A 16,305-nucleotide genomic window follows, 5' to 3' on the forward strand; every position below is an offset into this window, starting at 1 on the left:
AAGAAAATGAAGCTACAACTAGCCTTGCAGGACTGGGAACAGGCAGTTGAAACGGCACATAGGTTGAGTATTGAAGTAATACACCACTAATTGTGTTCTTGCCATGTTTACACTGTAAGAACACTTTGAAACAAAAGTAGATAGGTTGCCATTACTTTTTAATGAATTTGAATTAGTTAAATCAGGGTTGTTTTAAAATAATTTAAATGAAATTGTTTTATTAAAACCCAGCCTTGCAATTCTTTGAAGATACTACATCAATACATGAATCCATTTTGGATCGAAGAGGACCTTTTTTGAGATAGGCATGAAATAACAAAGCTGTGCTTTCAATTGAGAGCTGTGAGTTAAAGTGACTGTGCAATACAAGTGATTTTATTCCCATTTTGGGATCAAACAGATGATTGAGCAAAGGTTTTGTTTTGGTTTCTTTACATTCACTTTTTGTTTGGCTTTAGACTATTGCAGAAAGATGCCCACAATTTAGAAGCCATAAGAATGGAGGCCCTGCATTATCTGTGCAGGGAAGGAAATATATCTGAGGTGAGTCTTTTTAGTAGCAGACTGTTGAGCATAACACAGCCTTTGTAGGGAGTAGATCCCACATGCACTATCTTCTTTATGTCTTTTCGTATACTTTGTCTGGTCCTGTGCTACACTATTTACCTGCAGGAAGAGGTGTATTCACCTCTTCACCTGTTCTGACTCAAACGGCTACTCTAGCTTATTGTCGGGGTGTATTGTGGATACCAAGGAAAACATAATTTTTTACCCACATCGTTCCAGAGAATAGGAATCCAGCCAGACAGAAGTTATGTCTGGACAGATAATTGAATCATGTTGATTTAACTCATCAAAGCAATCTTTTATTGTTTAAATTCACTTTTTATAAATTCATAAGTTATTGTAAGCCTTCCATTAATTTTAAGTATTTTATTAATTGAAATAAGGGAAATAATGAAGTCTTGCAGTGATAAATTTTTGGAAGCGGGTCATAGTCACTTAACAACAGTCTGTGATGTTGGGTTATATAACAGTGGTTTGTTCACCGTTTTTTGATAATTACTGGGATTTTTTTTTTTAGCACTCGGATTCTCTTTAACTTTTCCTTCTACTGTTAAGATCTTCTTCCGCAGAGGGATATATGCATGTAATTTATACATATAGTGCTTGTGCCATTTTTCAGGAAAGTTTAAAACACATTATCTAAACTGTCACAAAAAATCATTAAATATTTTTAAGTGTCTTTTTCCTCATTATGAAAAAATGCTGGTATAAGTAGAGATGTAGCAAAAAATGTAAAGTGTTTTCAGTGTTTTTTGTGTTTTTTCAAGTTCTAGATTAAAAGGTATTTTAGGTGGGTTACACACTTCTAGTTATTGCAAAGAACTCTACAAGAACACTCATAGACTCCAATTCAGTAAAGTCCCCCAGGAATAAAACTTGCTGGATGGTCACACTCAGAGTTGCAGTCAAGTGGAGACCAGTGACAAGTGGCGTTCCTCAGGGGTCTGTATTGGGACTGGTGGCATTTAACACCTTTGTCAGTGACATGGACAGTGGGATTGAGCGCACCCTCAGAAAGGTTGCTGACAACACCAAGCTGTGTGGTGCGATTGACCACATTGGAGAGAAGGGATGCCGTCCAGAGAGACCTTAGCAGACTTGAGAGGGGGGCCCAGGAGGTTCAACAAGGCCAAGTGCAAGGTCCTGCACATGGGTTGGGCAATCCCAAGCACAAATACAGGGTAGGCAAAGAATGGATTGAGAGCGGCCCTGAGGAGGAGGACTTGCAGGTGTTAGTTGATGAGAAGCTCAACATGACCTGGCAAGGTGCGCTTGCAGCCCAGAAAGCCAACTGTATCCTGGGCCATATCAAGAGAGGCGTGGCCAGCAGATCAAGGGAGGTGATTCTGCCCCTCCACTCCACTCCGGTAAGACCCCACCTGGAGTACTGTGTTCAGCTCTGGGGCCCCCAACATAAGAAGGATATGGACCTGTTGGAGTGGGTCCAGAGGAGGGCCATGAAGATGATCAGAGGGCTGGAGCACCTCTCCTATGAGGACAGGCTGAGAGAGTTGGGGTTGTTCAGCCTGGAGAAAAGAAGGCTCCAGGGAGGCCTAGCAGCCTTCCAGTACCTGAAGGTGGCCTACAAGAAGGCTGGAGAGGGACTTTTTACAAAGCCATATAGCGATAGGACAAGGGGTAATGGTTTTAAACTGAAAGATGGTAGATTTGGATTAGATATAAGGAAGAAATTCTTGACTGTGAGGATTGTGAGGCACTGGAACAGGTTTCCCAGGAAGTTGTGGATGCCACCTCCCTGGAAGTGTTCAAGACCGGGTTGGATGGGGCTTTGAGCAACCTGGTCTAGTGGAAGGTGTCCCTGCCCATGTGAGGGGGGTTGGAACTAGGTGATCCTTAAGATCCCTTCGAACCCAAACCATTCTCTGGTAGGGTGTAAACAAAAGGTTCTGGGGTAAAATTTCACATGTGACTAAGACCTGTGTCTAGGAAAAATTAAAAAACCCTGATGAGATTTAAGCATGATTCAGGTGTCTACATCTAAAATCATATTAAAAAAAAAACCCAAACACGTACCTTATTATTGTAACCCCAGAAATGTCTAAAGTACCTTAGGTGGTTTGAGAAACTGTGATGTTAAAAGTCTGAGCATCTGGAAGTGCTTTGGTTTTGAGCATGTGTGTCTGTATTGCACTTGAAGCCTGAGCAAGGTTGACAGATTGAGGATTCCTATCTTGCTTTAACTATCTTGCTTTATGGGACTCTTCTATTATATCAGATTCAGCTCAAGTCTTTTAGGTTTTTTAGAGCATGTATAGAGGTTACATGATCTACTGTATTGCCGCTTTACTATTCCAAAGTATTTTTTCTAGGAATTCCAAAATAAATCTAACTCCTAGCCCAGAAAACTTCTGGGTTTAAATTTCAAGGTGATATTGCATAGTGAATTATGCGACTTGTTTTTAGTAAAAAATGTTCAATTGTCCTAATATGTTCATTCTTTCTATTCTTTTTCTCCAAGGCTTCAGCAAGACTGGGAGACCTAATTAAAGTACTGGACAGATTAGAACCACGTAATTCACAACTCTTCTGTAAAATGGCTTTAGCTTTCAGTAGAACAGTGAGTATGCTTTTTTCTTAAGCAGCATAAACTGTATATATCCTGGTTTTTGTTGTACTTTCTGGTGGACAGATGTTAAATGACTGCTAAAAAGTAGAAGATTGCAGACAATTGACATAGATTACCTTGTGTAGCCTTTGGTAACTGAATTTTTAAAGTTCTACATTCAATATGAATTACAATATTTAAACTATCTCTTTCAAAAAATGTTTTGCCGCTTGCTTTTGAATGAGAAACAGATTTCCAATGAAAATACACGCAAATGTCTTCCAACCATATTCTTAATGTAAGAAAGTGACAAGGATAATCACATAGGTTTGAAAATGAAGGTTTCTTTAATCTTTGTATTTATTAGAATCATTTTAAGGAAGCATTCAAAGCGACTATCATCTATTCCTTATTGTATGGTATTGTAGCATCACAGAATCACTAGGTTGGAAAGGACCTTCAAGATTATCAAGTCCAAAATTGGATTTTGGACTTGAATTGGATTTGGACATAGATTTGTGTTTGAATCCAGCACACTTTAATGTCACAGTTTTCATAGAGTTACTACAGATTAAATTAGTCTTATGTGAGATGTCTCAACTACTACAGCAATATTCAGTGTGTTTTTCTGAGTGAATCTGAAAAATAAGAAAAACTTAAGGTTGAAAGATTATTCTTGCTGCTAGTGTGGCCGGAACCAACTCATCCTTCAGCATACACAAACCTTAGTTGAAAGAGCATCCGATTTGGCACCCGACAATGCAGAATTTGCTACTGAACTTGGCTACCAAATGATTTTACAAGGGAAAGTGAAAGATGCTTTAAAATGGTACAAGACTGCTATGTCACTTGATGAAACAAGTGTTTCTGCACTAACTGGTAAGGTCTTACAATTTCTTTTGGTTTTTACTGGTCTTAAGACATGGGAAATGCTTCTTTAATCAAGTTTTACTACTGCTGCTAGTAGGAAAACCTAGAACAGTTAGAACAGGAGCATTGGGCAGTACTACCTGATTCATGTTATGCTATCTTCCTTGTAGCAACAGTTTCTCTTCACTGGATATGTCTTTTGATCTTCCTTTTGAAAAGCGAAACTTTTCTCTCTTAAGTTAGAACTCTCAAAGTAATAGTAAGGACAGAGATGTGGCTGTATCTTTTTTAAAATTTTGTTTTATTGCTGTAGTGCTGAAGAACTAGAGAACCCGTAGGCACTACAGAAGTAAAAAATTCAAGGGCTGATAGAACAAGCTGTCCATGGCTACACACATGTCCAAATTAGATTGAAAACCATAATCAAGTCAAAATATCTGATACTTCTGATGCACATGGTATGTTCGTTGGGAAAAAAAAAAAGATAAAGTCTAATTTCTGTCAAGAAAATGGAGAATAAATATGGTGCATCACAGATTTTCCACTACATTTTTTCTCCTTGACTATGCCATTGCCTTCTAATCTGAAAATTCAAATAGCATGAAAAATTTAGAGGGTAGGAGTGTGTTTTGTGTATGGTTTGTGGTCTGTGTGTTTAGGTTTTTAATTTCATTTTGCTTCTTGTACTTGTTCTGAATTTAGAAGCCAAACTTTATGGTGCTTCTACTAGTCTAGAACCAGTTGAAGATTTACTATTTTAAACTTTATAATTTAAGAAATGAGATCTTTCCATGAAACTGCTTTATAGCATTGCATATATTAATGTATCAATCGTGCATCATCTACCCTAGGTATTCCTAAGAACATAAAATCTGCATTACCATAAGTCTCGATCTATTCTTCTCATATCACCACTTTATGAAGAGGTTGAGAAGAGAAAATGTTAATTCTGGAAAACAAAGCATATGCTTGACTAAGCAGATGAATCTGCAATAAAATGATTAAATATGTTACAGGAATTATCCATTGTCAGCTAATACAAGGGCAATTAGAAGATGCAGAGCAGCAATTGGAGTTTCTTAATGAAATTCAACAGTCCATTGGGAAATCTGGGGTAGGAGACATCTTCCTTCATTAAAATACTTTGAATACAGTCTGAATTGTGGTCTACTAGCTGCTTCATGTTCTATATTTCAGTCACTTCAGCAGACCATTCTTAATGGAGTACCATTAAATCTAAATTTCGTTTTTTTCTCCTATCAGTCTAAGTTAACGTGTTGCCTAACTTTGCAACAGAAGGCTGTTTGCTTGCAGAGCAAAAACATCATTGCCTTCCTGCAGTGCTTTGTCTCTAAAGATAAGTTTAAAAGTCAAGAAGGGAGGGATATTAATTATTTTCAAGATTCTGCACTCAGAAAAATTTAGAGCTTCTTGTACAGATTAAAGGAATGCATTGTTGTAAGAATCATCAGTGTCAGTGAACATTCTAAATGTCTTACAGTATCGTTAAATATAAAGAAGAAATGGCTAACAATAATTATGTAGTATCGTATGAGTCACAGATGAACATATGTGGAATATGGAGAATGTTTGATTTTTTTTTTTTTTTTCCTCTGTAGGAATTATCTTTCTTGCGTGCAGTCCTAGCTATGAAAAAACATAAGAGACAAGAAGAAGTTCTTGCCTTACTGAATGATGTTCTGGATACTCACTTTTCATCTTTGCATGGTTTTCCTCTTGGTGTGGAATATTTTGAAAAACTAAACCCTGATTTCTTGCTAGAAATCGTTAAGGAATATCTTAATTTTTGCCCAGCACAGGTAAGCAGCTGTAAATCACATCTGTCTGAAAATGGAAATTATTCTTAGATTTCATTTTGAGATCAGTTAATTATGAAGCAAAAAGTTTAGAACATTTTTCCTCTTAAAATGGTAATTTATTTGAAGGAAAAGTGTGCCTTAAGATATTACACCACTACTTAATCAAAATAAGTATGAAAATACATCTTTTGTGAAGTGAGCAAGTTGCAATAATGACACCTGAGGAAACCTGGGATATCTGTTTAGTGCAGTGTGTGTGTGTTTATACTTTTTTAGTATCTCTTTTGGTCAGGACACTAACAATACAGTGAATAGAGTGCTCTCAATCTGAAACTAGGATGTACCTATTCTTGAAATATTTTTGTCAACTGAGGATATCTTCTGAATATACACATGTTCTTTCTTCGTTTCAGTTTCTTTTGTGTGTTGGTAAAAATCAGTGGAATATCACTTTTTTTTTTTCTATATTATTACTAATCCCAATGAAAAATCTCACTCACTTAGATGGCTGATTTTCTGTGACTGAATTTGCTTTGCTAGTTTTGGCAACAAAGGCCTGTAGAACTTAATAAATTGAATGGGCACCTGGCATCTCTAAAGCAGAAGAAACACATTCAAAGTTTCTTTGATAAGTGTCCTCCTTAAATAGATTATTCATCTGAAATAGCTGGGAGCTAACTTTTGTTACCTTGTCATTAGCAGATTTCTAGTCTAATTATAGAATCTTCCCGTAAATATTTGTTTATATACAGTTTTAAAATCTAACAGGCAAACAAGTAGTTTTTCATTGTTATGATCCATCCCACCATCTGTCATGAAATGGTAATGTTAAAAGTCTAAAACATCAGTAGCAATGACAATTTCATTTCACAGGTGGACATAAATAAGAAGTGTCATTCTGTGACATAGTGTCTTCTCTGAAGATTTCCCTGGGATATATTCCAGAAGCACTTAATGGCGATGATGGTTTTTAATTTGGAATGAAAACTCTCTTTCCTGAACTATTGTCCATAAAAAGATTTGTAAGAGAAAAGACAGGCTTTTCCTGAAGCTTCATTATCTCTTTATTGCAAAAAGGAGTTTGTGGTGCTAGAAAGTGAGGAGTTCAGCCAGGTGGTGGAGGCTTCCAGTTTGATAGTAGAGGATTGCTGCTTCCCCAGGGCATGGGTCCTGTGCAAATGTTAGCTGGGAACAGGAGGATCTTTAGGTTGCCTTTTCCTTTTGTATATATAGTAGTTAGCAACTGGCTAAAGTAATAAGGAAAATGAACAACATTTTTGATAATGAGCACTAAAATGTGGTAAATTGTACTAGCACTTTACATGAAAGTAGCTGTTTCTCAGGTGGTATTTTCAGTTTGTTGCTAGCAGTATGGATATATTCTATGGCATGGAATGAAGTTAGGAGGGACAGGACCAGAACCTCTTCTTCTCATCCTTCTGGTCATTCATTCCAACTTCGGTTCTCTTGAAATTTAGTTCATGTTACCACTGTGTTGGATGAGTTGGCATGGTAATGTTGCCAAACGTGTATGGACTGACTCTTCAGCTTATGTCAAGTCTGAAGTGTTTTATCATCCTTGAAGTCCGTGAGGCTGCCTTGTGTTCCTACTGACATAAGGAAGTTGCCTCCTTAAGTTTAAAACATTTTTAAATTTTTCTTCACAATGACAGCTTTTAGCTTTTTGGGCTGAAGACGATAACAATGCTTTGCTATTGCTCATTTGAATTTAAGGTGAAACTCAGACTTAGAATGAAATCCAAGTCCAAAACTTGTCAACTGATTTGTTGGGGTTTTTTGTTTGTTTTTTCACTCCTAGCCTGCAAGTCCTGGGCAGTCTCCTTCACCACTTCTTAAGCACTGTACTTCTGTTCTTGAAACTGTGGTAAAAACTGTGCCTGGTCTTCAACAAGCTGTCTTTTTAATTGCAAAAGTGAAATACTTGTCAGGTAGTAGTTATATGAATGGTTGGCTATCCACCTCTTTTGTTTCTTTAATATAAAAAATAAATTTCACGCTTTTAAATCATAATGAATATTTTTCTTTCAATGCAGAACACTGCGTTACAGTTGTGAAGAACTTTTGCACTGCCTTTTTTGTGATTTGTATGAGCATATCTTAATTGTACAGACACATAAATATGGTATTTTTTTAATCTTTTGCTTATTGAATGATTTACAGAGGGAGCAATGGGAAAATATCTTACCTTTTGACCTGGTTTTGATTTCATTTCATAGACACATAATACTTTGTATTTGATTTTGTTCACTAAATGCTCGTATTTATTTAAAAAAACCCAAATTATAAAACTAGTGAATAATTAATAAATGTTCTGTATTTAATCCCTGTATTTCATATCAACTATTTTTTCACTTTCCCGTTTTTAACTTCCTAGGGGATATTGAAGCAGCCTATAGTAATCTACTTTACTGTCTTGAAAGGAATCCTTCTTACGCAGATGCACACTTACTGATGGCCCAGGTGCATTTGGCTCAAAACAATACTAAACTGTGTTCTCAATCCTTGGAACTATGTCTGAGCTACAATTTTGAGGTGAGTTGGACAAAAGAATGAAACCATTTTAATCAGTCAATCATCTGAAGTTGTATGTTTTTATAGGTAGTAATTTTTAAACTGAACTTCTTATGTCTCTTCCACTACAAGTTTAATATCTAAATGTTTATATGAACGTGGTATCTGAATATTTATCAAACAAATGACCATAAGGACAAAACTAATACCTTATTACAACATACTGAAATTATTTTGAAATACAAAAGAAATTGTCAAATTTTTGTCAAATCCTTACCATAAATATTAAATACATGTTATATAAGCAGAACTTGGAATTCCAGACTAACCTTGCAGCAGTCTTTAAAAGCCAACATAGGAGGACTTGGAGAGTGATCCAGTGTTGTTGCTGGACATTTTGCACAGATGTACAATTGCTGATGAAGATATGCACAGAGGCATGAGGGGATCAGAAGGGGTCTGTAGTTACCTCTTGACAATTCATGCTGCTTTAAGCACTCTAAGTGTTAAGAGAGTAGCTGTATGCTGTGTTCTTTTCCATTAAGTCACATCTTTGTCCACCTTTCCTGTCCCCTTAATTTGGTCAATTAAGCACTGTGTTAGAAAACATTCACTGTTTGTAGTGGTCCTCACCGGTTTTATTTCTTGGGGCTAATATATTGCAGTATGGGATTTTTGATTTGTTGACATCAGTGGAACTTTGATTAACACTGAATTGGGAATGCTCTACACAGCACTCATTAAGTCTGAGTTGTGCTAAATTCTTGACAGAGCTTAGCTGAAAAGTGACAAGCTACCTTTTCCTTGCAAGCGTGCTCCCATCTTGGTTCCTTTCTCCAAGTGAGATGCAAGAAAGCTGAAGTCTAGCTACCTAGTTAGGAGACAGCGAGGTGCTTGCAACTTTGTACACAGTTACATTTCCCTTATCAACATTTCCTTTTCATGTGAAGTATGTTTTAAGAAGTAGGAGAAATGTCAGGCAGGACTTGTGCAGAATAATGATTGTATGCTGCTTAATTAATAGCCTAATGATGTGTACATACAGCAGGATGGGAGACACTCGAAATCTCTTAAAATGCAGTCTGCTGTAGTGAATGTTTTTCTATCCCAAAGTCCCATTTAATATAATAGTTTTTCTTTTTTAATTAAAAACTTATTTAATTACTGATTTGCATACTCTGAAAATTCTGATATTTTCATAAGTAAATTACTGAAATCAAAATTGGATATATTTGGAGGAAAGAAGGAACTGAGGACAATATTTTTAAAAAATCATCTTTCGGGGGGTTGAATACCATGCATAAAGTAAATTTGGAAGCTCCTTATCTCTTTATTTTGTTTTTTTTTTAGGTGAGAGAACATCCTGTTTATCACTTAATTAAAGCCCAAGCCCAGAAGAAGATGGGAGAGTTATCAGAAGCTATTAAGACCTTACAGATGGCAAAGAATTTGCCTGGAATGAGAAAACCTACAGCTTCCTCAAAAACTAAAGGAAAAAAAATTGAAATTGGTGGAAGTGATCGTGTGTCTGTCTTCCTAGAGTTGGTAGAAGCTCATCATTTGAATGGAGAACCGGTAAGATGGCAAAGTTGTTAAGATGTAATATATGCCTGAAATATATCCCAGTAACAGAAATGTCTGTCCTCATTAGCTGGTAATGTAAAACCCATCAGCTCTTTTACCAAGAGGGTTTGCTTGGTAAAATTTCCCAGATGTTAATATCTGACTTGACAGTTTGTACCTTAAATTCTACAGAGGAAAGAAAAAACTACTTGCAGGTGCTCAATTTTGAGTCTACAAAACCTCTTTTAATATTGAGGAGATAGTGTTCATGTTCTTTAGCTGGCATGTACATTCCTGTTGTGTTGTCAGAATGCTATTAGAAATATTTTTGGATCGTGTTCTTATCTTTGTGTAGCAACATCCTTACTATCAGCTGTATCTTAATAGAGACTAGTACAGAGTAATACTTATTACACTACATATGTATAGTATAAGAGAAGCCATACAATTGTGTAGTGGGAAGCGACCTCTGGAGATCATCCTACTCAAAGCAAGATCTGTTAGAGCAAGGTGGCATTGTCCAGTTGAATTTGAGTATCTCCTTGTATATAAGCAATGCAAGTGTTATTTTCTCTACTGAAACTTTTTCTGGTAGTTCATATCACATAAATTTTATTCAAAAATCATGAGGGGGAAAAAAAAAAACCCATTTTAAATGTTTTAGCAAAATAAATGGATACTACGGTTTGGGGGTTTTGTGGGTTTCTTGGTAGGTTTCTGTAATGCTTCAAGACATTCATTTACTTATGATGTCTTTATTTTTGGCTGTTCAACAACAGGAAATACACTAATTCTATTGATTTTATTATTTGCAGCATGAAGCTGCTATAATACTGCAAGAGGCCATTAATGAATTTTCCGGATCTCCTGAGGAACTAAGAGTTGTGATTGCAAATGCAGATCTGGCAATTGCTCAAGGAGACGTTGAACAAGCCTTGACTATGCTCCGAAATATTACATCTGAACAGCCTTACTTTGTACAAGCTAAAGAAAAAATGGCAGATATTTATCTTCAGTACAGAAAAGATAAGAAGTTATATGCTGCCTGCTATAGGTAAGTTTGTGGTGTGTGTATGTATTTTCCTAGATGTTTAATGGTAGCATGGTGAGCTCATTTTTTCCCTTTCTACAGCAATAAGCCAGAAATATTTAGTGACATAATGAATTTGAGGAAGTGTTGTAACATTTAAAACAGTAATTGGAAGTCCTATTTTGGAAAGATTTCTCAGATTTTTCTGTTTTGTTTTCAGGAAAAAAACCTAAAATCTGCAGAGGGTAGAATTGTGCCCTGTTTGTTGTTGTTTAGCTACCAGTATTGACATGCTAAATATTGAGCAAAGTTCTGTATTCTGTTTCCAGAGACCTAGTAGAAAAACTGCCAAGTGCTCATACTTTTCTTCTTCTTGGTGATGCATACATGAATATTCAAGAGGTAAGTGCTTTGCTAGAGAGGAATAGAATGATTGAGTCATTTGTTGACTTTGGCAAGTTGGGACAATGTAGCATGCTGACTGTTATTGATTGGTAGTTGGCAAACAGAAACTGCTTTAGGATGTAGAAAACCATAATTACTGGCTACAAATGTAAGTGTTCTGAGTTCAAAGAAAAAGCTGTTGAAAATGCATTTCTTCTAATAACTGACTGGGTGAAAGTCAAGGAGCGAATTTTATCTAGAAGAATACTGACCCGTGACTAACAAAAATCTAAAGTGAGAGCTAACAAATTCAGAAGGAAGTTGGCAATGTTTAGAAGAGCTCTGAAGCTTATAATAATTCTAGGTAACTTAGTTCTCATATTGAAAGTTTTATTTAAAATTTTTAGATTACTGAATTCCTATACATTTTTTACATCCTTTGCATTCTTGATGAACTGGAAATGTTACTCAGTATTTGTACAAGACAATGTAGTCAAGTGGACATGAATTTGAAGGATACACATTTAAATTCATATTTTGAAAGAATAGTTTGGGTTAGGACATACAACTAATAGTTCAGATTACTAGTTTGGGGATCCATAGGTGATTAATGGTTGTTTACTTATTAATGTTTGTGTGTAATTTTCTCCTTAATGAAGAATTACAAAGCAAAAGGGAATTTGATTAGATCTTCTATAACATGGCTAGAGGAGAGAAATGGATGATTGTCCAACACAGTAATAAGTTTACATAAGTTTGTTGACTAGTGACAATAGTAGTAGAGAAATTTCAAGAGTCAGGTTAATTCATATTCATTTGTTTGTAAAGTTCTTTCCACATTCTGTTTTAGTATGGAAATGTAAATTTATGTGGGCTTTCCACTTACTGCAATTTCATAGTGACCATTCTATGTTGCGTGGACCATTCTATGGTCCATTGCATGTCCAAAGAAGGGCAATGAAGCTGGTGAGGGATCTGGAGCACAAGTCTTATGAGGAGCAGCTGAGGGAACTGGGGTTGTTTAGTCTGGAGAAGAGGAGGCTGAGGGGAGACCTTATCACTCTCTGCAACTACCTGAAGGGGGTTGTGGCGAGGAGGATGTTGGTCTCTTCTCCCAAGTAACCAGCGATAGGACGAGAGGAAATGGCCTCAAGTTGCACCAGGGGAGGTTTAGATTGGATATTAGGAAAAATTTCTTCACCGAGAGGGTGGTCAGGCATTGGAACAGGCTGCCCAGGGAGGTGGTGGAGTCGCCATCTCTGGAAGTGTTCAAAAAACGTGTGGATGTGGTGCTTCAGGACATGGTTTAGGGAACATGGTGGCGCTAGATTAACGGTTGGACTTGATGATCTTGAAGGTCCTTTCCAACCTAGTGATTCTGTGATTCTTCTCTCAGAAATATTGTAGCTTATGAACCAGTAGTACTTGGCAAGTCGTTCCTGGAGGTGTTACCAGATTTTGTTTTCTTCATACACTTTTTATCTTGATCCTTGACTTCTGTGTTTTTATCTTTTATGGTTGAAGCCTGATGAAGCCATAGAAGTCTACGAGCAGGCCTTGAAGAAAAATCCAAAAGATCCAGCTTTAGCAAGTAAAATTGGAAAAGCACTAATCAAAACGCATAACTATGTGAAGGTATTCTATAAATACTGTATTAGGCTAATTAAGTTTTGTGTCCATTATTGTCAACATGTGGGCTTTGCCTGATTCTGTTTTCAGGTAGGGCAGAAGCATTTCACTTTAAAAAGTCTATTTATTGCTTTATCCTGAAAGAAAGTTTCGGTATCTGCTCTTTTTTTCTAGTAACTTGTATTGAACTAACAAACAGTAAATGGGTACAGAAAGTGCCTGGGAGACCAAGTAAGAGAAATGGCTCTGTGCTTTGTTTCAGCAGCACCTCTTCTATAAGTGCTTAGCACAGTCTTCCTCTGTACTTATGGAAGTTATTTCAAATAATGGTGTCTCTATCTGTTTTGGACCTGGAGGAAGTTAGGAGGAGAGCCATGAAGATCATCATGGGGCTGGAGCACCTCCCCAGTGAGGTCAGGCTGGGGTTGTTTAGCCTAGAGAAGAAAAGGCTTTGGGGATACCTTATAGCAGCCTGCCGGTACTTAAAGGGGACCTATAGGAAAGATTAGGGTGGATTCTTTATCAGGGAGTGTAGTGATAGGATGAGGGCTAATGGTTTTAAACTGAAAGAGGGTAAATTTAGATTAGATATAGGAAGAAATTCTTTACTGTGAGGGTGGTGAGATACTGGAACAGGCTTCCTAGAGAAGTTGTGGATTCCCCCTCCCTGGAAATGTTCAAGGCTAGGTTAGATGAGGCTTTGAGCAACCTGGTCTAGTGGAAGGTGTCCCTGCCCATGTGAGCGTGATTAGAACTAGATGATCTTTAAGGTCCCTTCCAACCCAAACCATTCTATGATTCTATGAAATCGTATTTTCTGCCTCAGATTCGGGACAGGACTATTAGCTCCCATCATCACTTCTTGTCAGGCTTAATACCAATTGAAGGGTTCCAGCCCAAGTTTGTGTATTACCAGCTTAGATAAGCTCTGCACACACTCTTTTAAGCCATGTGCTAGTATCCTATCATCTTACCAGTTTAAAGTTGTGTGTTTATTACCATTGTGCCAGGAGGTTGCCTAAGGAGGAACATGGTGTTAGCTCCACGGAGTAAACCCAAAGGTTCTCCATCTTTTGGGAATGTCTAATAGATTCCACCCCCACACCCCCCAGGAAGGTGATTAATGACCAAGCAAGTTACCAGGCAGTGACTGGGGAGTTTTGTTGCATAGAAAACCCACTATAGATATCTTTATTTCACATTCAGTGTGGTAAGACTTGATGTGTTGTTCTAGGGAATGTACAGTTTTTTATACTTGTGACGTATAAGCTGTTTCTTGCATATGTGCAATGTGATTAGTCAACTCCACTTTCACTGTTTTCAGGTTGGATAGAAGGACATCTTTCACTTTGAAGCACCAAACAGCCTTTTTATCCTGAAACTAAGTTTATAGATCCCCTCCAAAATATTTGGCCAAAGACAGTTACATGTTGGTGAATTGTAGTTCCCGTTATTTGTAGTTTACATGTTTTTGGGTCTGCACTCAAAACCGTGTTTAATTACTTGTCCGTTGACTCAGTCTTGGTACATCTCCTAGCCTTAACATTGGCTAGGAGATTAGTAATAGAGGCTTTAACTTCTTATTGTAGGAAAAACAGAAGAAAATGTTTGGGGAAACTTGCAGGAGCAAATGATTTTATTTGGGCAACCTCGAACTACTGGAGGGTGTGTCCAAATTGTATTTTCTGTTTGCAGTGTTAGAATTTTCACTGGTTTCTGTTTAGCTCACTATTACAAGCAGCTTAGTATATGATTTCTGTCTTGCTCCATGATACTTCAGATCTTTGTTGTGTGTGTGTAATAACCTAATGTGCTGTGAGGGTTCCTAGCGTTGCTATAGGAAACCTTTAATCTATATGTTAATAAATATAAATCTACATGATAATATATATCTAAATGCTAAATATAAATCTATATGTTAATAAAACATAAATCACCATGTAATCTATATGGTGATGGGTGTTTTATGGACTCTAATTTTTTATTTTGAGGCTTCAGCTATATTTTCCTTAGGATGCTTAAGCCTAAATAGTTAACCTGCTTGATATGTGCATTGTTATGCAGGTTTAAACATGTACTATTTTAAAACAATACAAGTTAATAAAAATATTTCAAATTAATTTTGGAAAGGTAATTTTTAAAATAATTACAGTTCTCATTTTTCCCTTTACTTAGGGAAGTAACATCCTATTTCAAGACTATTTAAGTGAGGGTTTTAAGTTGGTTTAAATTTATTTTGAAGTGTTTTGGGGTTTTTTAATAAAAAAAACTGATGGAGTAATAGTTTATTGATACAGAATATGGCTTTTTTTCTTGAGTAAATATTTGACTTTTTAAATTAATATGATCATCAATTTTTATGTTTAAAAAAGCAAAGAGAGAAGACTCCTTTCTATTAGATTATGCTTAGTTGGTATTTTTAAACTTTTCATTACTACTTTTATCTTCATGTTTTGCAGGTAGACTTGGAGAAAATATTTGTCTTTTGTATACAGTAAAACAGAACATTACATCTCCAGTCTGACTGGAATTACACAGCTTCAGCAGCTAATGAAAATGTAGTTTAGTTGGCAGTGACCCTGTCAAAGATAAAACATGATAATGTGGTTAGGCTATATAAATGTGCGTTTATCAAAATACGGGCTGTAATTATTCTGTTTATCTTTAATTTGGCATTACATTTTTGGAAGCCTGAACTTGCAACTAAATAACATCTTTTTCAATACAGTTTTTATTAGAAATTACTTGGTTACAAAGAGAAGTGAAGAAAGCAGGGAAAACTCTAAGCAGCATGTCATTAAATACCTAAGCAGCAAGGTGGTTGTCTTTAAGATTTGTCTTTAAATAATAATCAGGTTTTTGTTTCTTCTTTTCAGGCAATCAGTTACTATGAGGCTGCATTGAGAAGTGGTCATCAGAATTTCCTTTGCTATGATTTGGCTGAGCTTTTAATGAAACTGAAGCAGTATGAAAAGGCAGAAAAAGTACTTCAGCAAGCTTTAGATCATGAGCCTGGTAGGAATGTTATGAATTTACAGGAAAACATGTAATTTCTACTGTTGTTTGTGCTTTCTGCATGATTCTAAGGAATAAACAAGTTTTGTATAAACTTTTTAAACTGTGAAACACGGGAAACTATTAAGTGATAAATGAGAAATGCACTCTAAAATAAACTTCACTTATATTTAAAGATGCTTTTGCCAGGACTTTTAAACTTGGAACATCTGTGATAGGTGAAGTCAGTAAATACAATAGCAGAGCCCCACACATGTAAGATTCTTTCTCTTCTAGTGCTAACAAATGTTCTGATTCTGAGTTGATGAAGGTATAGATGAGTCATTCCT

General features: G+C 36.3%; 1 protein-coding gene across 1 annotated transcript in view; it reads left to right on the top strand.

The window, feature by feature from the left end:
• The window catches only part of LOC104618774 (tetratricopeptide repeat protein 21B-like), a gene marked incomplete at both ends in the record, with an annotated part of 27,563 nt that overhangs the window by 6,892 nt on the left and 4,366 nt on the right, over positions 1 to 16,305 (top strand). The window contains 13 exon segments of the mRNA XM_010284456.1: positions 1 to 62; positions 459 to 543; positions 3,047 to 3,145; positions 3,820 to 4,012; positions 5,020 to 5,117; positions 5,623 to 5,823; positions 7,643 to 7,772; positions 8,219 to 8,376; positions 9,706 to 9,930; positions 10,734 to 10,972; positions 11,278 to 11,350; positions 12,857 to 12,967; positions 15,838 to 15,976. The exon segment at positions 1 to 62 is cut by the window's left edge and continues 30 nt beyond it. Coding sequence (XP_010282758.1) covers positions 1 to 62; positions 459 to 543; positions 3,047 to 3,145; positions 3,820 to 4,012; positions 5,020 to 5,117; positions 5,623 to 5,823; positions 7,643 to 7,772; positions 8,219 to 8,376; positions 9,706 to 9,930; positions 10,734 to 10,972; positions 11,278 to 11,350; positions 12,857 to 12,967; positions 15,838 to 15,976 — 1,813 coding nt within the window.

This window comes from Phaethon lepturus, unplaced genomic scaffold, assembly GCF_000687285.1.
Source record: "Phaethon lepturus isolate BGI_N335 unplaced genomic scaffold, ASM68728v1 scaffold8863, whole genome shotgun sequence".
NCBI lineage: Eukaryota > Metazoa > Chordata > Aves > Phaethontiformes > Phaethontidae > Phaethon > Phaethon lepturus.